The following is a 22,289-nucleotide window of genomic DNA, read 5'->3' as shown; positions in this document are numbered from 1 at the left end:
TTTAATTGTTACTTAATCATGTTAAAATTTTACATGCTATGTGCAACCGAGCCTAAACACCTTTGTCATCTATGGTGGGGTCCACGCTATAATGACAGTTTTTGATTAGCAATAATATTGCTATCCTTATCTATCATTCAACAAAGCGGATAGCGCTATCTCTTTCTCGCTTTGCTCTGTTGCCAGATCGTCTTTTAACAATGTTGAATTTTGGATTAATTACCAAAATATTTAATTTTGATTATAAAAATTCATTATGAAATTATTGGAAAATATAATTTATTGATTAATAAAATATAATCGAATATTCAAAACAAGGAAAAATATTCGAAATAAAATAAATAAATAGAATGAAGTCAATATTACATCAATAATCAACCTGTATCAGCAACCGTCTATATAAGGCATTGACAAGACAGAGGATCGGTAACCTTGATTTTCTATCTTTCTCCACTGCCATTATAACGTAGACCTCACTATAGTATAAAATTTTCAATTTTTTAATAACAACCGTATTTTTCTGAAATTTTCCATTACATTGGATTACAGTATCGAACAGTCTACAGAAAAACTTCAACCTGCAAAAAAATGTGTTGACGCGAATTCACTCCTAATGTCGGGGCACCGAGCTTCGCTCGTTATTTTTATTTATTGATAAACAGAACACAATTCTCTAAAATGATCGTGCTTATATTTACAGCTGGCTATACGTCAGCTTATGAGTTTCGGGGATGCGATATTTTGATTTAGCACTGAATCACTCGCTCACTTTTTACTATCCACAGGCGAAGAAAGTCTCAGCTGTTTCAGCCAAGGATGAATTATCCTTTTAATGTCGTTCAGCGAGTTTTCCCAAGGATGAGACGTAGTGCAATCGAAATTTTATATCAGAAACCTACCATGTTCCAAATTTCGTGAAAATCGTTAGAGCCGTTTTCGAGATCCGTTGAACATAAATAACCAGATATAAAAATAACCAGACAAAAAAAATATAAACAGATATACAGAAATTGCTCGCTTAATATAATAGGATTGTGGGTGGTGCTGAAATGATCAAAGCTACAAACTGACTCCTCCCACTTGAGACATGACAACATTCACTTACTTCTTTGGTTCTTCCGCAGTGCACGAGATCATAGAAGAACTTCATGACTGATGCATTTGCATCTTTATGGTCAAGAGATGTAGCAAGTAGTGCACACTGCAGAATGGCATTCAGCGACGGAGAGTTCAGAAAAACAACAGGCGCATTCTGAAGAAACCTAACAAAACAAAAAAATTTCCAAATTAAATCCCACACTTGAGAAAAGCCAATTTATTGACAAATAAAATCCACCTACTGAAAATCAAGCACATACATACGATGCTTATCTATAAATAAAAATATAAATCTGAGTACCCTTTTTAAATTAGTTTTTATTCATATTCAAAAGTAGCCCTAAAGAAAAAATACAATTAGATGCTTATCTAATATTTAAAAAACTGATAGCTTCATCACATCTGCCATCTTGCTGTGATTGGCTCTCGATCATATTGTGTATTATGATTTTTGACTGTTTATAATTGTCAGGATCAATTGCATTTCAAGTTTGGATAAAAAACAATTCATTTCATATTGATAGATTGATAAAATGCAATTCAACAATATTAAGGACAATTAATCCGATAGATCGTCTGTAGAATTCTAATAGCCATGATCAACCGGCGTTTATTATTTATTTATTTGTTGATACAATTACAAATCATATGAATATTATTATTGAATTATAATAGATAATATAATATTATCTATTGAATTAGCCATAGATTATACAATCATATCCTTGTATATGTTACCGGCAAAGTATGAAATCCAGGTATTGTATAGAATGCCTAGACATTCTATACAATGACTAGCGGTTTTGGGCAAAGTGTGAAATGGAATAAAAATTACACTAATTTTAGCACTTTGCCTAGGCATTGTATATAGTGGCTAGGCATTTTATAGAATGCCTAAAGGGTCAGTGGGCAAAGTATGAAATATCGAAATATTGTTCAGAACATTGTTTATTGGCTAATGTACAAAGTTACATTAATAAAGTTGTTTATTATACAAAAACCAAGAAATATTTAAATTATGAGTTGAAACTTTTACAGTTTATAAAAAATTAATATCTAAATTAATTTTAGAATTTACTTTCATTTCCAATTATTATTTGTTACAGCAGGGAAGAGCGCTATGACACTTTGAATTACACTGTCTATTGTTTTTCACACAAGCACATTTTTTTGTTTGGCATTTTGTTTTACAGGTGCATTTTACAAAACCTTGGCCACTTCCACATGTCCAGAACGAAGTCCAGTTTCCAGCTCCGGAACATCTTCAGCTCTGATAAAGTTGTTCTTGCAAACAGTAAATTGGGACCTTGAGTATTTCAAAATACCGTTTTTAGTACCCAGCTTATAAAAACCATCTTCTGTGACTTCCATTACTACAGCTAAGACATTTCTTAAATCACCTTTTCCCTTATCAACTTCTGGGATTGGAACACAAACAGTGGATCCATTAGCAGCTGGCGGAAACTTTTGGTCTGAAAGAGTTTTCATTTTTTTCGCTTGTTTTTCGAGATGCTCTTTTGACCTTTTCCTTTCATTAGCGATATTTTCTTTGCTGCAACACAATGGACATAATAATGTTTCTTCAGTGTTTCCAACACTGTCATCATTGTTGTCCTTGTTCACCTGGACTAAATTACCACAAGAAATATGAATATCGCAAAGACACATAGCACACCTATGTTTTTCATTCACACTCAGGGAACAGATATTACACGTGTTTTGGGTATCAGATGGGATTTCGTCGTTTGTTGTCAAGTTTGTCTCATCGGTTGTGTGCTTATTATGAACATGTTCAGCTTCTGACGCTGTATCATTTTTTTCTGAAGATGACATGGCGTCAGTGTTCATGTTATGTGGTGAATCTCCTAGTGATGTCTTCAAGTCATTTGTCACTCTCTCTAAGTCTTCTTCACTCAGGATGGTGTCTAATATTTCTTGCGGAAGAGAAGATGTGTGAGGCCTACTTTTACCTTGCAACCAAATAGAGCCTTGTAGGGGTTCTTTTAATTCCAGAGTGAAAGGCCCTATTTTTCATGAGCTGAACAAACTTCAACCCTTCACTCCAATGGTTTGTTTGTTCATCCTGCATCCATGTTGATAACATATTTTCGATATCTTGGTTTGCACGCTCAACACTACCCTGACTTTGAGAATGACGTGGCTTACCATGGACAATTTTTAACAAAGGCCAATACTCTTTTAAACTGGATACTATTTTGTTTGAAAATTCCCTTCCATTGTCTGACTGCAAAATAGATGGTGCTCCAATCATAGTAAAAATATCAACGAGGTTGTAAGCTACTTCTTCTGCAGTTTTGGTTTTGAGTGGCTTTAGAATCACAAATTTAGTCAAATGATCCTGGTATACCATTATGAACTTAAAATCCCTGTCCGGTTGTGATTGGAAATCTATTAAATCCACCTGACAACGAGAGTTAAACTCAGATGAAATTATTGGCTTGACTACGAGTCCTTTCTTAGAACCCTTCTGCTTCTTTTGGCATAGCTCGCACAAACTATTATACAGATCAATATCATGACGTGTAACATTTTTGTACTTGTTATTTATCTCCTTTAACATTCTATCTCTTCCTCCATGACCAATAGACAAATGGGTTTCATGGAGGATAGAAAAAAGATCATAGTCGTGGACGTAAAACTTTACAGAATTATCTCCAGGTCTCAACGGATAAATTAGTTTTTTAACATTTTCGACTATCATTACGTCATACCTATTTAGTAACCAGTAGTCACGAGGCTCCTTTTTTTGCTTATTCTTTGCGTCTTGGACTTCTAACACTAGTTTTTCATAGTCATCTTCAGTTAAACACACACAATTTTTGGCACTGCCTTCGCGCAACTTGACTAGCTCAGCCATAAACCGATTCTTCATCGTTGACAGCCGATCAACAGCAACAGAATCCGTTTGCTCCATAGCGATAAACAATATAGTAGGAGAGTAATGTCACTATACACTGACACTATACAGTACGTCCGCACAACACAGCAGTAGCTTTGGGACTGAGGCTAGGCGTGCGAAGAGTGGCAACACAGCAGTAAACACGTTGAGACTTGAAACAGTAGTGTTTTCATACTTTGCCTGATGCGCCTGCGGGCATTCTATAGAATGACTAGGCAAAGTATATAATGCGCGATATTTCATACTTTACCTGCCCCGGTTTAGGCATTGTATATAATGCCTAGTCATTCTATACAATGCCTGATTTCGTACTTTGCCGGTAACATATATATTAAACATACAAGGATTCATTTATTTCATGATATGAAATAATGCAATCGACCAAAATTATGATTTCGTAAAATCGATAGTCAAATTTATCAAGTCACATAAATGTTAAAAAATATTAATGATCAATTAATTACCATAGAGAAAAAATAGCATAAGAAGATATTTCATGGTAAGGTCGTTTATGTTCCAAATTTCAAGTCGATTACTATCGTGTAATGTCGATATTTTTGTTTTGGCCAGGTGAGTGTTAGGCCCGCCGCAAAGTAGACCCACGCTAATCCACGAAAAGCAACCCACGCCGTGGATGTTTTGTAAACCATTGCTAGGCTTCTCTAGACATCTGTGTAATACATGCAATGAATAATCCACTTGTCAGCTGATTGATTATGAATAATTCTATACAAAGACGTTAAAGAGATATAGACCTACAATGCCTATGCCTTCCCAATGATAGCTCTTACTTGAAATTGAAGGCCGCTAATGAGGTATTTAGCACGAGATATTATATCTATATATTTGTAATATTATAGAATACAAAGGCATTAGTATTAATAATCTTATGGGTTGCCCCCTCAATGGCCGATTTCAATTCCAAGTACGAGACTAGCGCTGCATAGATAGATAGATAGATACATTTCTCGATCCATGAGACATCTATAGATGCATGAGATCACGTCAAAATATTAAACACATACATAATAGAGTACTAGTCAAATTATTATGCCTTTATGGTTTCAATGGTTTTATAGCATTACAGGTCCATGCTGGATTCAGGAAGCTGAAAAAACTCGTCAACATGATAGAAGGGGTTAGCGCAGAGCCACGTGTGTAGAGTTTTTTGAACTCTATGGTTCTCATGTCTCTAAACTTGAGGGGTAATTTATTAAATAAACGTCTACCCATTATCAGATGGCTGGACCTTAGCCTTTCCAGACGGACAAAAGGAATGTCGATGTCATGACTATGTCGAGTATTAATCCCATGAACGTTCGATCTACATTGGAGCGTTTCTCTATACTTATGAGTGTGAACAAGGCTACTGAATATATACAGATTCACTACCGTAAGAATGCCTAGCTCAACAAAAAGTGGCTTACAGTGGGCTATTCTATCGGCTCTACTCATTATTCTGATAGCTCTCTTCTGCATTATTAATACCTCTCCAATCCTGGTAGCATTACCCCAGAACACCAGACCATACCACAGAACCGACTGGAACAGAGCAAAATATGAAGACTTTACATATTCAAAAGGCACACATGACATCAAACGCAGTAAGAGGAAGTTCACTCGAGACAACCTATCTAAAACCGTATCAATATGAGGAGCCCAAGACAGATCGTTATCCACCGTCAGTCCAAGAAATCTGGCCTTATTAGAAATCGAGGGGTCGCTCACATATGGTCTTAAACTGAAGACAACTGTCTGTGTCTTGGCTTGGTTTAATAGAAAACCATTAGCCGCAAACCAATCAGAAACCTGTGTCATTGCATTAATGGCCCCTTCACCAACTGTCAGAATATCACGACCAGTATTTATCAGAGTAGTGTCGTCTGCATAAATATATGTATTGGCATCCACATTATAAGGTAAGTCATTCACAGCTACCAAAAAAAGCAGAGGCCCAAGAATGGAGCCCTGAGGAACTCCACATTCAACACTCACTGTAGGTGACCATTTTCCATGAACCTCAACCGTCTGTTTCCTGTTACAAAGGTAGGAGCAAATCAAATTTAGAGCTGTACCCTGGATGCCGAAGAATTTCAGTTTCTCAATCAGAATCCTGTGACTGACACAATCAAATGCCCGACTCAAGTCACAAAAGGTACCCCAGGCAAAACCCTTCTTCTCAAATTCATTGAGTATGTCCGTGACAAGAGCATCAATGGCATTGGTTGTTGATCTACCCCTACGAAAACCATATTGGGAGCCCGTGAAGATGCCCTTGTTCTCAAGAAAAAAACTCAGCTGCTCCGAAACAATACACTCAAAAACCTTGGCCAAGACAGGTATGAGCGATATTGGCCGGTAGTCTGCTGGATCCTCTCTGTTACCCTTCTTGAAAATCGGACACACTCGGGCAATCTTGAGGAAATCCGGAAACACTCCTTCTCTGAGGCAGGCATTAATGCACACTGACAACGGCCCAGCAACCCACTCACCAATTTCCTTCATAAGAGAGTTGGAGAAATCATAAAAGTCCCTAGATCTTGATGATTTTAGATTCCTTATTACTCTACTTACATCCTCAGGAGTGATGAGCTTCCAATTGAAGCTAGCAGTGGAGACAGGGCAACTACTTAAAAGCTCTCCAAAAGAGACATCAGTCTGCCTAATCCCTCTTCTTATTTCTCCCACACAATGTGCAAAAAACTGTGCAAAGGTATCTGGATGGATTGGAGCTATGTTCCTCCTACTTTTTCCAGGCCTCAGTTTGTTTATGATTGACCAGGCTGCTCTGCATTTATTAGATGAGTTGTCTATCACTCTGCAGTTATAATTCAGCTTTGCCACTCTAATTGCCTCTCTGTACCTCCCCTTCATGACCCTATAATCGCAACCAGCCTGAAGCGTACCCAAGACCTTGAAAGAATCATAGGCTGACATTAAATTAAGACGCATTGATGCAAGCTCCATAGTGAACCATGAGTTCTTACTTTTCTTTGATCTTAGAGTGTTGGAAATTCGTCTTGTACTTGAATGCCCTTTAGGACATGCAATGTCAAAATGATACATCAAAGTACTGAAAAACTTATAAAAAACTGCAGAAGATGGTAAACTATGACTGGAGCTCATATAATCCTCATCCAGACCCAATTCCAAATTCCAATCAATCCTGGATATGCAGTACTTGAAATGTTCAACATTACCAGCCGAAATACACCTGAAAGTTTTGACTGAGGCATCCCCCTTTGCACCTGGTTCCGAGGTCTCCACCATGTCACGCAGTTCAAATTTGACAGCATCATGATCTGAGTAGAGGAAAGGGAGTATGTCAGATCTAACATCACCCAAACAAGCGTTGGAGAAAACATTGTCCAGGCATGCCAGATTACGAGTGGGTTTTGAATTACAACAATAGAAATCAAACTGACGAAGCAAATTGACGAAATCCCTAGAAGTCTTTTGATTTCTCAAAATGTCAAAATGAGCATTCAAGTCACCCCCAAGAACAATCCTGTACTTACACCACCCAGAGAGAAAAAATCGTAGTATCTCTTCCAGCTTTTCCAAAAACAGGCCAGGATCACTGTCAGGAGTGCGGTACAAAGAGACCACTATCAACTTATGCGACTGAACACGCACTGCACATGCCTCTATGTGCCTTTCAACACAGAATTGAGACACCTCTATTTGCTGACAAGTTATGTGATCAGCACAGAAGATCAGTGTACCTCCGTGTGATCTTTCCTCTCTAGCATAAAAGGATGCCAACTTATAACCGGGGATGACACACTGCTCTCTGCCCGAACTGCTAAGCCAATGCTCTGACACACAGACAAAATCAAAACCATTATGTCCTGAACAGAAATCCTCCAACAACTCAAATTTTCCTGCAATTCCCTGGATATTTAGGAACAATAACCCCAACCACAACTCCCCCAAACCCGAAACTGACCCATCCAGCAGCCCAATGTCACTCAGGTTATCACTGGGCGATGAGCACCGACCCCCAAAAAATCACCCGCATCAACATTGGAAGATCCTTCATGATTCAGCGAATTAGACAAAAGAACATGGTCCACATTACCCTGTCCGGAGGAACAGATTTGAGGCTTTAATTTATCCATATCAGCACTGCTGATGACTGCAAGCATTTCTTCAACCAATTTCAATTTTTCCCTTTTTGTTAAGATGCAGACCATGTGCAGTGTGTAGAGATCTATAGTATGTCCACAAATTCAGGATGCTGATTGAATAATCAGGGTAAAAAGCAGGAATATTACGGATGATTCTGTTCACTCTTTTGATTGCAACATTAGTCAGTGAGCCTTCATCCAAGTCATACCTATAAGGTACAGTTGTGAGAATGATATTTGCATGTCGAAAACTATTAACAACTCTCATCAGCCTCTCAATGAATCTATCAGCACAATCCTGAGATAAAATATTGAAATCAAAGCTATTTGACCCCCCCACCAATATAACAAAGTCACCAGGTTCTGTGTCCCTAATCTCCTTTTCTGATAGCATTTCATCCATCACCACCTCCAGAGGAGCACCAGGAGCAACGTGGGAAAATATCTCATAATACGATCTGGTATCCTTGGACAATTTTTCTCTTAGAATCTTATTCAGGCCTCTCCCATGACTATCCGACCATATTCGAATACCAGGATCCCTTTTAGGTAAACCAGCACAAGTCCCTCCAGCAGTTACCGATCCAAGTCCCTTCTTTAAACTTTCCAGCCGCACAAGAACTCCCTTGACTCTCTCCAACTCATCTCCCAACACTATGATCTGATCCCTCAAAGTTGTGTTCTCCTCAACCAAGAGATCCAGCTGTTGCTTACTCATACCCGAGGGCAAATTTTTGCAAACTTCTAATTTCTCATCCTGAGCGATCAGGAGTCTCTCCTCTGTCTCCGTAGAGATGCTCCTGCTACCCCTAGTCATCTCCGTAAAAGTCTGAGAACTATTGTCCTTCATCTGCCTGTCTGTGAGTTCCATTATTCTTAAATCATTCACAATTGACCTATCAATGGCGGCGCTCCATTGTTCCTTAAGTCTCTGATTATCCACTATCAAATTATTTCTCTCGATAGTGAGTCTCTCAATCAAACTAAAACATCCGCAACCTCTATCAGCAACATAAACTGAAACCTCAGACATACTCTCATTACTCTCACCAACAGTGAGAGAGTCACAGTTAGAGATACGCTCAGGTCGCTCTCCGCACATATTACTTGGTGTCGAGCACACTAAATTATTAGATGATTCATTTAAATCAAGTAACTGAACCTTCGAAGTATGACAGTGATCATTTAGCTTAAGAACTACCTTTTTCACTTGTTTATCAGTTATAATCTGTGCTTTGCATGATATATTGAGACATCTCCATGTAAGATCACCGTTAGCTTTTTGAACTCCTATTCTATAATCAAACCCGCCGTGAGATAGTTTAGGATGTCTTTTATTGGTGAGACCGAGCAACATGTTCTCCATACCTGCCCACTAATGTTCAGAATGAGTGCCTGTTGCCTGAGTTGAGCTCGAAAAAATAATGTATTACTATTACTAGCAAATTATATTAATAATTATTCAGCAAATTACTATTATATTTTATTTATCTATTAATCTAATTAAAATTGTAATTCATTTATTTATTTTCAACTGACAGCAGTGAGAGAAAATATGTCATCTGCTCTATAGAAGAAGGGAAAAGCTTATAATTCGCCTTTTGAATAACCCCAATATAATATCTATCGGCTTTGCAATTAGAGATAGCGAGAATATTTCCAACCGTCTACAATTTTGGGTGAATCGATAAAAGAAAGATAAATGTCTGTTAAGTTCGTATCGCAGAAGTCTGATATGGAATTACATGATGTATCTCTAACAAGATAAAAGTAGTTACTGATTGGTTCAACACGATAATTCACCTATGGTCTCACAATAAAACAAGTCAGAATTCCTCCAGCCCCCAGCTCCTACCTCATTTACTTATCTTAGGCGCACTTAAAAAGTGTAAAAGTCCCGTTGTTTCTGAATAATCGCGCGTGCTCCGTCCACCAGCAGAGCAAGCCCGACCACCAAATCCAGAGCAAAGTTGTGCCAGGTTCACAGATACCACCGCAGCACAATATTTGCAAGGATTACAACATTCAAAATAAAATATAATTCGCCTTTCAGAATAATAATGAGCTATAGTTTTTTGCTACACAGCCCAAAAATTGCTGATTGAGTTTAATTTACAATCAATGATGCAGAAACAGGGTGCATGCAAGGAAGTCCGACCAATGCGAGTATCAGGTGAAAAAGTATTATCAGATAATCCTTCCTGCAGGAGATAAATGAAACTGATGTTATGAGTAGTAGGAAAAAAATATCACAATTAAACCCAATAGCTACGAAATTGGTAGGCCCAACTGAAACACTTTAATCCCAGTTCAAGATCTATAGAAGTTTATTGAACTATATTATTATTTTATTTGATTGAGAACGTTAATTACAGTATCTGATATGTGCAGGCTGGATAATTATTGGAATGTTTATATAAATATTGAGTCAAATAAGTTCAATTCAATTTATGTTAAATGCCAGAGGTTAAGGTTATTAACAGAGGTCTAACTCAAATATGAGCTATATACTTAATTTAATATTTACCTAATTTATGCCTATATTTTTCTCAAATGTTTTCTGTTACGGAAGTCACTGACTGCCTACGATTCACGTTATTAGTTGTGATATTTATACTATAAGAGAAATAAGCTTCCAGTGATTATGTATTAGTGCTTTAAATTATTATTTGTTAATAATCATTAGTTAGCTAAAGTGTAAATAAATTAATATTCAAGTTTTAAATTTTGAAATTAGTTAGGTTAGGAATCAACTTGTTTTTCGAAACGAAAGCAAGCAGTATATAATCTTATCTGAACAGTGAGAGAGCTCAATCCAACGCAACCGTCCGGCACCACGGCTAATCTCCAACTGAGTCAAGTCTCATGAGTCTATGCATCTTTAAGGTCTTTGATTCTATAGCAATGGATTACAAAATATCCCACGGCTTGGGTTGCTTTTCGTGGATTAGCGTGGGTCTACTTTGCGGCGGGCCTTAGGCCCGTATGCAGACACTCTGTTCAAACGGAGAAATGTCAGCTGTTCGTTTAAACCCCGTATGAAACACAATGCTATATTTTCTTTATGTTATTACTTACCTAGAACATAATCTGAAGAAATCCTCAACAGTGTCAGGATGATTTTTCAGACCATTGTTCTCTTGTAGAAGAGTGAATGTTGGAGTGATGAAAGCTTGCATCATATTGTCAAGGCCTTCGATACAGCCAGGTTCATTGGCGAATTCGGTCACGAGTACGGATCCAAGGTAAAGGAAACAACTATGCTGGTATTGGTTATACAGTGACAAGATCTAGAAAATAACAAATTAATAATATATGTTTAATGTCTCAAATAGTAAAATGATATATATCAGAGAAAAACAAAGAGGGTTCAATACTCAATTCACTCAAAACATCTCTACAATCATTTTCAGGAGAAATCCTATCCTATAGGCCTAAATAAATAGAATAAAAGAGAAAAAATCTGGTGTGGTACACTCACACAACTTTCCTTGCTCATTGAACTATTTAACATTTTACATCTATTTTCGCTTAAAAACCTTTCCCCTTATTTTGATCAAATATTTCTCTTGTAAAAAAACATCCACGGAACAAAGTGCCCGTTTTATAACCCTACCTTAAAATTTCCAATATAGTTCGCTAAATAAACCTAAGCCTCAATATCAAACGAGAATAATTTAGGAGAAAAACATAATGACGATTGACGGCAACATATTTGCAACTACGATCAAACTACTGTATATGTGTATATACAATTGTTTTCAGAGTACTTTTTCCTTTATGTAAATATTGTGAAATTCGATGTTTTTTTTGAAATTCGTCAAAACAGCTGTTCTACAGATGAAATATCTTGACTATGACTGTGTTCTTTTTATAAACTGCTCTACCTACCCACGGTATATGGAAGAAGAAAAAGTAAAAACCGTGTTCCTACCTACCTCATGCACGAGAAGGAGGTTACAAAGTCCAATTCTCAAGGATTGGGTGGACCCCCATTAGTACCCCAGGAAAAAGACTCATGTCAGTTGATAGAGCTAATAAATAACTATACAGGGTATGGATTTGAAAAAAATCGTTAGAGCCGTTTTTGAGAAAATCGTGAAAAACATGGTTTTTTAGTAATTATCCGCCATTTTTCTCAAGAATATTACGGAGCTCCTGCAATTTTCACAGAAATGAGACTCATGTCAGTTGATAGGGCTTATAAATAGCTATCCATGGTATAAATTTGAAGAAAATCGTTAGAGCCGTTTTCGAGAAAACCGTGAAAAACATGGCTTTTTAGTCATTATCCGCCATTTTTCTCAAGAATATTACGGAGCTCCTGAAATTTTCCCAGAAATGAAACTCATGCCAGTTGATAGGGCTTATCTATGGTATAAATTTGAAGAAAATCGTTGGAGCCGTTTTCGAGAAAACCGTGAAAAACATGGTTTTTTAGTAATTATCCGCCATTTTTCTCAATAATATTACGGAGCTCCTGAAATTTTCCCTGAGATGAGACTCATTTCAGTTGATAGGGCTTATAAATAGCTATCTATGGTATAAATTTGAAGAAAATCGTTAGAGCCATTTTCGAGAAAAACGTGAAAAACATGGTTTTTTAGTAATTATCCGCCATTTTTTCCGCCATCTTGAATTGAATTTTATTGAATTTCTTATTGTCGGGTCCTCATGGTATAAGGACCTTAAGTTTAAAATTTCAAGTCAATCGGTTAATTAGGAATGGAGTTATCGTGTTCACAGACATACACACACACACACATACACACACACACATACACACACACAGACCAATACCCAAAAATCATGTTTTTGGACTCAGGGGACCTTGAAACGTATAGAAAACTTGAAATTGATTCATAAAAAGACATATTTACAAAATAATAGTGTAACAATAATAAATATAAAGAATATACTCCCTGCGTGGATGATTCGTTCGTTTGCAGGGAGGAGTCGAACTAAATCAGACAGTTAAAATACACTGGTTTGAATCAAGGAAATTATTATACTTGAACATAGTTTGGAACCGAAAGTAACATATGAAAAAAATATTTATATGATTTGTATAAACATACAAATGATAATAATAAATATCAGCTCCACGGCGCTCAAGTGTTTCACTCGCGAGTCATAACTTTATTTTAATATTGTGTGGGGAAAAAACATAATAATACGGATCAATATGTGGAATAATATGCTGGCATTTTCAAAGGAAATATTCATCTATAAGGCGAATTTAGGAGAGCCTGCGAAGCCTCTGCTCCAATGTAGAGCAGCCACCTGCTCAATCTACGCTTGTATACGGCAACAATAGCAAAAGTATGGGATGAGCACTGTCGGTCCCGGCTGAAGTATGACAGTCGTGAGGCCCATTGACGGCTTAAATTATATATTCAGGCGGTGGGACCTTCCCGAAAGGGACTCCCCACCAACAAAAGCCATACGAATTTACTTTTTTAGCAAAAGTATACCAATTAGAACCGGTTATAATCATGTGATGGAATTGTATATACTTTATTGAAAAAAAAGTTCAACAATCGGAAACAAATCGAAGAAGCAAAATGTCTCAAGTTGATTTTTAAGGCAATTCTAGAACACTAGATAGGTGAATTGTGCTTTACTATTAGTACAGCCTACAGTACTATCATGATACTCCATACTATAATCAATTCATAAAAAGAGAGACAACAATAACATAGAGTTTGTGCTTGTGTGAGTATAAAAATTATGACTCAGATCCGCTTTTGATTTTTCGACTCGTCAACATCAGTTTACAATGCTTACATTTACACTGAATCATATAATGCGATATACAGTTCGGCTCATGACAAGGATGTTAGGTGGCTATTGTAAATCGGTCTTGCTTTACTCTCGCACACGCAACTTTGTTTACATTGTCTCTCGGCTCCCAGAACCAAGTATAGTGTCATGCTATTACTCCATACAATATTATATATTATAATAATCGACAATATTATAATAAGGAGTGGCCGAAGTCGAGTGGATTAGATGCTGGCTTTGAAATCCAGAGGCCCGGGTTCGAATCCCAGCCCGGGCAAGATATTTTTCTCGGGTCACTCCCGTGTTTCGGATGGACACGTTAAATCGTCGGTCCCGGCTGCCTAAAAAGCAGTAGTTAGGTGATGTCAGAGGCCCTGAAATTGATCAGTTCCTGAAAACTCTGACTCCAGACCTGAGCCAGCCAGCCTACTCGATATTATTATATAATAATCGACAAACTATACCAGTCTCACATTTGAATATAGTGTTCCCTAGAAGTAGATGGTTGATTCTTTCTTGTTTTGGGCGTGAGCATGTTTTGCCTTTCCTCATGTCTTTCCTTAAGTATTTGTTCAAAATGTGATATAAATATATAAATATTACACTCAAGATTAATGTACATTAGTAATTTGTAAATACTATTGAAGAAATAAATGAAGCAAACATCTTCAAGATATGAATCAACTATTCTTTCTTCGGAATAGTTGATTCATATTCATATCTTGAAGATATTTGCTTCATTTATTTCTTCAACGGTATTTCCAAATTACTAATCTACATTAATATTGTGTTCAATATTTATCTATTATCGTATTAGTTCAGTAACATAGTGGCAACTGTAATTATTGCAGGTAAATTCATAATGTGAACTGGAAGTGACCAACAGAATAAGATCGGCAAATAAAAGCTTTTATGCATGCAATAAACTGCTTAGCTCATGACTCCTCTCACATACATCAAAACTAAGACTATACAAATCCATCATTAGACCAGTACTACTATATGATTCAGAAACATGAATACTGAATAAAAAAGAAGAAAAAAGACCATTGTTTTTGAAAACAAGATTCTTCGAAAATTTTTTGGCCCAACACCAGAGAACGGAGTTTGGAGAATCAAGCACAACTATGAACTACGCCAATTATTCAATGAAGCAGACATATTGGGTGAGATTAAGAGCAGAAGGTTACGGTGGACGGGACACATTCTGAGCAAAGACGAAAGCGCTCTGACAAGCAGTGTACTGAGGAATAAACCTATAGGAAGGAGACCAGCTGAAAGGCCAAAAACTAGATGGTGCGACCAGGTCCGGAAAGATATGAGGAGGATGGGCCTAAAAGAGGAGGACGCGGGTGACCGAATCTTCTGGAGAGGCTTAGTTGATGAGGCTAAGTACCGACTGGGGTACGAGTGGCCACCGCAGTGAAGTAAGTAAGCAAAGTAAATTGATAATGTGAAAATTGTAGCATCTTATGATAATACCTGTTTAACAATTGGCTCCAGCAGATGAGCGCTCTGCCTTCCAACGCAGCGGATAGCAAACTTGACCACTCGGCCACATCTCTCCATAGTTCTCACATCGGGCAGATACTTGTTGAATGTCGCCGACAAAACTGGCCACATCTATTCACAAACACAAACAAACAGATACAGTGTAAATAGGCCTACAATGCTGAATAATTGTTCCACTACCTCCGCAAAACCATAAAGCATTCTGGTGACGTCAGCACATGTAGGGCTCTTACTTACACCAATAAAAATTTGTTGATTTCAGAACATCTATATCAGCTAGTTTTTTTTATTGGTGTAGGACCCTTTGCTGATGTTACCATCAACCACCTGTCATGCACTATGGCTTTGTTTGCGGAGGTAGTGATTGTTCACGTCACCTATAGAAGAGCTTTTCAGGGTTTTAATCAAACTTTCCTTGTATACCCAACCTAGTCAATTTTTAATGCAATCTAAAATTTACATTATAAGATGATCGGATATATACATTGGAAGATGATGGTCTCAAGATAATTATCAATCTCATACTGTCGTAACTCAGGAGTTGTATAATAGAAAATGTTTTCCACATTACTCAATGTATTATATTGGAAGAATAAGATTTCATTCATAGTTTGAAGAATAAATTTCATTTACAGTTTTCCATTTTCAATTTAGTAATTTCACGTGGATAATGGTGGAGAAGTTGATACAAAAATACCACGAAGGAGGGCTGCGCTGCAAGCCCATGGGGAAGTATACTCACCGTATTTTCAATTTTCAGATTAATTCGCATCAATCTTACATAATATATACTGTATTAAGTTTTGCTTGAATAAGAAACATAGATAAATGAATCATTTATGTTGATTTGTCATATAACGATTCATGCTGACACCAATTTCAATACCATTTAAGAGATTTAAGGCAAACGCACACAGCAACAGACTGAGGAAAAATCCCTCCTCAGGTGTTCAAGTGTTGCAACCTTAGACCAGTTATAGAATGGACACGCTGGGAAGTCTAGCCTCTGAAGCCAACATCTACTGCCATATTGCCCTATCGTGACGTCAGCATCGGTTAGAAAACTTTCAAATTGTTTCTATTTCAGACGAAAGTAAATTATTATTTATGAAAATGGTAAACTCACACTGCGCTCCCGCTGAAATAGACACAATCTGCTATGGAAAACAATGTAAACAAACTATACATAAAAGTTTTCTATACGATGATGACGCCACGATTTGGCGATATGGGAGTAGATGTTGGCTTCATCGACTTTAAGTATGAAATGGGCCGTGTCTATTCTATAACTGGTCTAAGGTTGCAACGCACAAAGACATCCGTCTGATTACATTATGATCACTCACGTCTTCATGCAGACGTTTGATTTTTATCAATCAGTCTATCTGCATACTCGTACGTCTGTCTACAGATATATGCCTTTAGTATGATGGGATGCATTTGATCATGCATCAAAAAGTCCTCAACTAGTCCAAACAGAAGATTAAAAAAAATCTAAACACAATTTAAAATTCCATGAAAGTAGATTTCATGCTTTTCAAAAGCAAACTACAATCAAATTCGAATTGAATAACTATGTTGAGCAACCATAAGTAATAAAATTAATACAAGATTACCAATAACATGGTAAAAATAGTGAGTTCAAATGTTTGCTACCCACAGCAGATCCACTAAAATTTGTTCATCATATTATATAGCCTTAGGCTCAACTCTCACTTACGCGACTCAGGATGTGTTTTCAAATGGTGACACTCAGATCAGTCGACTCTAGTCTCTGCGACCTCGCAACTGTGAGACTGAGTCGAACGTCGACTCGACATGTTGGTTGAGCCTCGATTTGAGTTGCGTCAGACCGTGCATTTTCAATGAAAGTAAGGATATTTTTGATGGAAGTGATGTTTTATCATTTCAGATAAGACAATAATAAAAATTAGATAAGACAATATATTCATAATAATTATAAAATTTGTTACATATGCTAAGTAGTGACGAATTAGATCTTATATTTTCAATAAAGTAATGTTATTTTCAATAAAGTAGCATGGAACTGAAGTAGTGACAATGAGCAAGAAAGTCGTAAGGTCGAGAGACTGGAGTATCCTCGACTGGAATCTTACGATTTGAGTCGAGGTAGTGTGAGTTGAGCCTTAGAGCCTGTTAACATGACAGCGATTTACGCTCGGTTGTCGCGCGATTGACCAACCGAGCGGTTGCCAGGTATAGGGAAACACATGGGGCCGTACACATGCATCGCTCGGTTTTAGTAGTCGCCGGCGACTCGCGGCGGTTGTAATCTCAGACTTAACCGAGGGCAATCGCTCATGAATCGCTGTCATGTGTACGAGACTGGCAAATCGAGCGATTTGCCAACCGCGTAAGTCGCTGTCATGTGAACAAGCTCTTAGTGAAAGGAGATGATTTTTTCCCTGGTACTGTGTAAAAGATTATACAAACAAATATAATTACTATATAGCCAAACAAATATAATTTAAAAAATAACCAAGATGTTGTTTGATATAGCTGAATTTACCTCAGTGACTACTCCTACACAAGGATGTGTGGCACCATTGAGCACGTTGGTTTGTGTGAACCTGAATACAGTTGCCAACCTATCCAGCCATAGGGTAGGATCAGTCTTTGTTCCACGCTCAATTTTAACATCGGTCTGAAAAATATAATGCCTAGTATTATCTCACAGAATATCATACTTTCAATACAGATTACTTCAAAAAAATATTTATTCATTAATACATTGATAGATACAATATAATTCTAAACTATGAATGATTGGGAAAGGAACAACAAGCTTCTAAATTCCCAAATTTAGATAGAAATTATCCAAAAATATGTTATGTTTACACTTCATGATTTTTGTTCAACTCTGAGTCCAAAATATTACCCTCAATCATTTATAATCTATGCTATTTGTGTAGCTAAGATATTAATTTATTTATTGTATAGAACAGTATAATCATGACTATTGGAGGAAAACTAGGCTGAGCCTGTACCATTTCGCTCCCAAATTTTGATAAAAAGTTAATGTTCAAAGTATTATTAGGTTACGAAATCACACATCACTGCTTCCCCCTTTAATTTTTGGTAAATAGTTATTGCTAACAATATTGACTCACAGTCCTCCCCTCCCGCCGAAATAATTGTCTAGAGTCGCTTATATGAATAATAACATCATTATTCAAAAAAAATATCGTTTTTAAGATGGATTTTTCAAGCCATGATTTATGAAAAACGCTAGATTCACTCTTGAATTTATTATATTAACTTTCAAGTATTTAAGCAGTGATTTTGCATAAACTACACTGGAAATTTGAAAGTAAGGTTAGTTGAGTTCAACTTGAAATAATTGGTGGTAAACCGCTTGTTTTCATCGTCGAAAAACGTTTCTTTCATTGACATTGGAATGAAAATTAAGAGCCGGGTTTCGAGCTTAGACTTTAGACTTTAAACAGACTCTAGACTTACTAGACTTTAAAAGCAGCTGGAGTCAGAAAATTGGGTTTCCGAGACGGGGCGTAGCCGCAGTTTTTACAAGAATCTTCATTCTCACATTTCTATAATTGGAAACGTTTTTCCTTGACGAAATGAAACATTCCTAAATAATTAAAAATCGCTAAAACTTTACACTATTTTCTCTTTATTTTTTTTTATTTTGAATTTTCTAGTTTTTCGAAATTCAATTTTAAAGTGGACTACGACTACGCCCCGTTTCGGAAAGCCAATTTTCTCACTCCAGCTGTTTTTAAAGTCTAGAGTCTACAACTTAGCTGAATTCCAAGCTCGGAAACCGGCCCTATAATTATTTTATTGAATTTTATTAGAACTAACTTTTATTTCATATTGAACAACAATAAAAACTGTATTTCAAACAAATTAATATTATTGAATAAATAATATCAGTGTAAAAAATAATATAATACCATAGAAGTATGTGTAATTCTTGCAATAGGCCTACCTCAAGAAGCATTGCAAGTGGATTAGCTTGCAACCAACAAATCTCCTTCATAGATTGATGAAGCTGCTCAGGAGGCATTTTCCCAAGAATCATAGACACACCTGAAAAATAATAGCAACAATTGGGTAAAAATAATATAATTTTCAAGTGTTATTGGAATCTAATACTAATACTAATTCAACTAATGTATTGCACAAAGTTAGAGAGACGTTTTTATGGACTTTGACGTTTACTTACTAAAGCCCGTTTCCATCAAGCTCGGTCAAGCATTTCAAGATGGTCAAATCGCCTACGCTTTACAACGAGTGCACTGAACATATTGCGTACGTTCTGGGAACATTAAATTGTTCCAGTTCCAATCGTAAATTGTCCCATCACGTGACTGGTGCCGATCACGTAACTGGTTGTTCCCATGGAACACCACTTCAGATCTTCGGTTCAAGGTTTTGGCGCGCACTTTTGAAATTAATTTCAACCAAAAAGTGTCGTAGAGTAAATGCGTAAATTAACAAAGGCAGTAGTGTATTATCATAATAATTATTTCAATTATTACATTAATTTTATGATTTAAAGCAATAGTACAAATTCAAATCAAGTAGCTGGTGCTGGTGCATGCAAATATTCTATAACAGATATGTTGGTCATAACAGATCGAAGAAAACTTTCTAGATTCTAGGTTGGCTATGTTGTAAATGGAAACATTTTATTATCAGTGCCATTTAAATCATAATGTTGGACGTAAGTCGACATCTTGGTTGGAGTTGGTTCTAAAATGAATGGAGAAACCAGAAGATAGGTTGTTTTGCCTGAGCATGCGCAGAGAAGCAAGTAGACTACAATTCAATCGACCAATGAGAGCTCTTCAAATTGGAACTGTTACAATTTACCACGCTTCGACTGTGGGCAGGAATTTGTTACTGAAACAAGTTTCTGGTACAGAATCTGTCAACATTGTTCCCATGGTCGCAGAACTTTTTACCGGGTAAATTTTGAATCGGACAATTTACCAAATTTCATGTACCCAGAACGGGCCCAATATTTCTATGGTGTTAGCTTCTATCTAATTCCAGTGCACTCATATAAAGCGTAATCAGTTTGGCCATGTTCAAACTTATTAACCGAGCTTGGTGAAACCGGACGTAAGAAGGATTATTAAATTTCAATGATCAAATGTTCAATGAATTCAAAATACCATGATAGAGCTAATCAAGTTCAAGACGCTCACTCGAAATTTTGCTAGCTACTCCTTTAAATAGATCAATTATCAAGACATCCTACAAATACAATTATCAATAATCCTAGAAATACTAAAAACTCCCATATAGGCATACATCCGATTAAAATCATGTCTTGTATTGATAGTCCCAAAACGCGGTTTCATGGATGGAATTGTTTCAACACTCTAACCGAAACATGGTCAGAACTGACCTAAACCGAAACATCCGGTCTCACAGACCGGGTTTTGTTTAAAGTGTTATATTTGATATATTTTCTACTAAATATGAATTTAAATATTTCTCATTGGTAAATTCCAATTATAGTAAAGTATAATATAGATTTCAGTTGCAAATTGAGTGATGGAAGAATAGAAAAAAATTGGAAACATTGATATTTAATAAATGTATAATGTTGGATGTAAGAAAATAATAAAATAAAATATTGTTACCAAGAAACTTGTTTGAGCAAACGTTTTCAGTCTCCAGATATTTTATTGGCAAGAGAAGTTCATAGATAACTATAGTGGTCGGAATCATCTATTTCGTCAAGTGAATGTTTATTTTGTGACACTTCATTGTGAAGCATCCTATTGATACAAGTTCCAAAGGCTGGAGCTTGTATGGTTGATAACTCATCCATTGTCATCAATTTTCCTAAACCAACGTTTTCTAAATTACAAAAATTAGTTTTCCAAATAGAACATGTCAATAAAATACCGAAATGATGAAGAGAAAAACATTGAATGCTCAAAATATCTGTTAGTCGAAACAACCGGTATTCTAGACCAGTAAAAAATTAACGTTATCCGAAAGATCCGGTAGCTGAGACCGGTACGTTTTCAATAGATTGATGTTTACTTGATAACCGTGAGTTGGGGACTGACGAGCATTGTTGGAGAATGTTGAGGAATAGTGGGGGAGAAGGTATTAGAGCAGGCAGCAATTTTTTATCCACACTTTTGCCACTATAGAAAAAAATATTTTGCCTCCGGTCTCACAGACCGGTGTTTCGGTTCAAGTGTAAATTTATATGGAAGGTAAAAATAAATTAAATTCGTATGGCTTTTGTTGGTGGGGAGTCCCTTGCGGGAAGGTCCCACCGCCTGAATATATAATTTAAGCCGTCAATGGGCCTTACGACTGCCATACTTCAGCCGGGACCGACAGTTTAACGTGCCCATCCGAAGGAAGGTGAAGAGATGTGACAGCATTCTTGGGACTGTATTTTTGCTCCATGAGCTTTTAGTGTTCAACCTAATCATCACATGCAGTTTATTCCTAAGGGTATGGCCGGCCACAGTTGGTAAGGTAAGGTGGGTTGCTGCTAAGGTAACTAGTAGTTCTGTGAACAGTAGACCTCGCGCAGTTATAAACCGCAGCCTCCTCTTATACTGTCCATCAGAGTAAATCCTGTCTATATGTCGTGTCGGCGAGATTTCGGTGTGAAAACGGCTAATGGCTGTTGGGGTTGGTGTATAAAAAATGCTAACATCAAAAGTCAATCTCCTTCAAGACATAATGGCAAAAGGACAGCCCGAGTTCAAAGCAGAGAAAGTTCGAGAGACAATACTATGTTATTTTAGTTATTAATTGCATGCGTTATTGCACGCAATCAATAGTTCATTTAATAGTGCATGCGTGATGGCATGCAATTTATA

General features: G+C 36.8%; 1 protein-coding gene across 1 annotated transcript in view; it reads right to left on the bottom strand.

The window, feature by feature from the left end:
- The window catches only part of LOC111043650 (transportin-3), a 55,756-nt gene that overhangs the window by 8,200 nt on the left and 25,267 nt on the right, over nt 1-22,289 (bottom strand). Inside the window, exons 11-15 of the mRNA XM_039429063.1 lie at nt 19,415-19,515; nt 17,975-18,109; nt 15,415-15,555; nt 11,227-11,438; nt 1,106-1,262 (exon numbers count right to left, since the gene is read on the bottom strand). Coding sequence (XP_039284997.1) covers nt 1,106-1,262; nt 11,227-11,438; nt 15,415-15,555; nt 17,975-18,109; nt 19,415-19,515 — 746 coding nt within the window. The remainder of the gene's footprint in view (nt 1-1,105; nt 1,263-11,226; nt 11,439-15,414; nt 15,556-17,974; nt 18,110-19,414; nt 19,516-22,289) is intronic.

Source organism: Nilaparvata lugens, chromosome 5 (genome assembly GCF_014356525.2).
Source record: "Nilaparvata lugens isolate BPH chromosome 5, ASM1435652v1, whole genome shotgun sequence".
Lineage (NCBI taxonomy): Eukaryota > Metazoa > Arthropoda > Insecta > Hemiptera > Delphacidae > Nilaparvata > Nilaparvata lugens.
The sequence above is the reverse complement of the archived record's forward strand: the minus strand, read 5'-3'. Positions and strand labels throughout refer to the sequence as shown.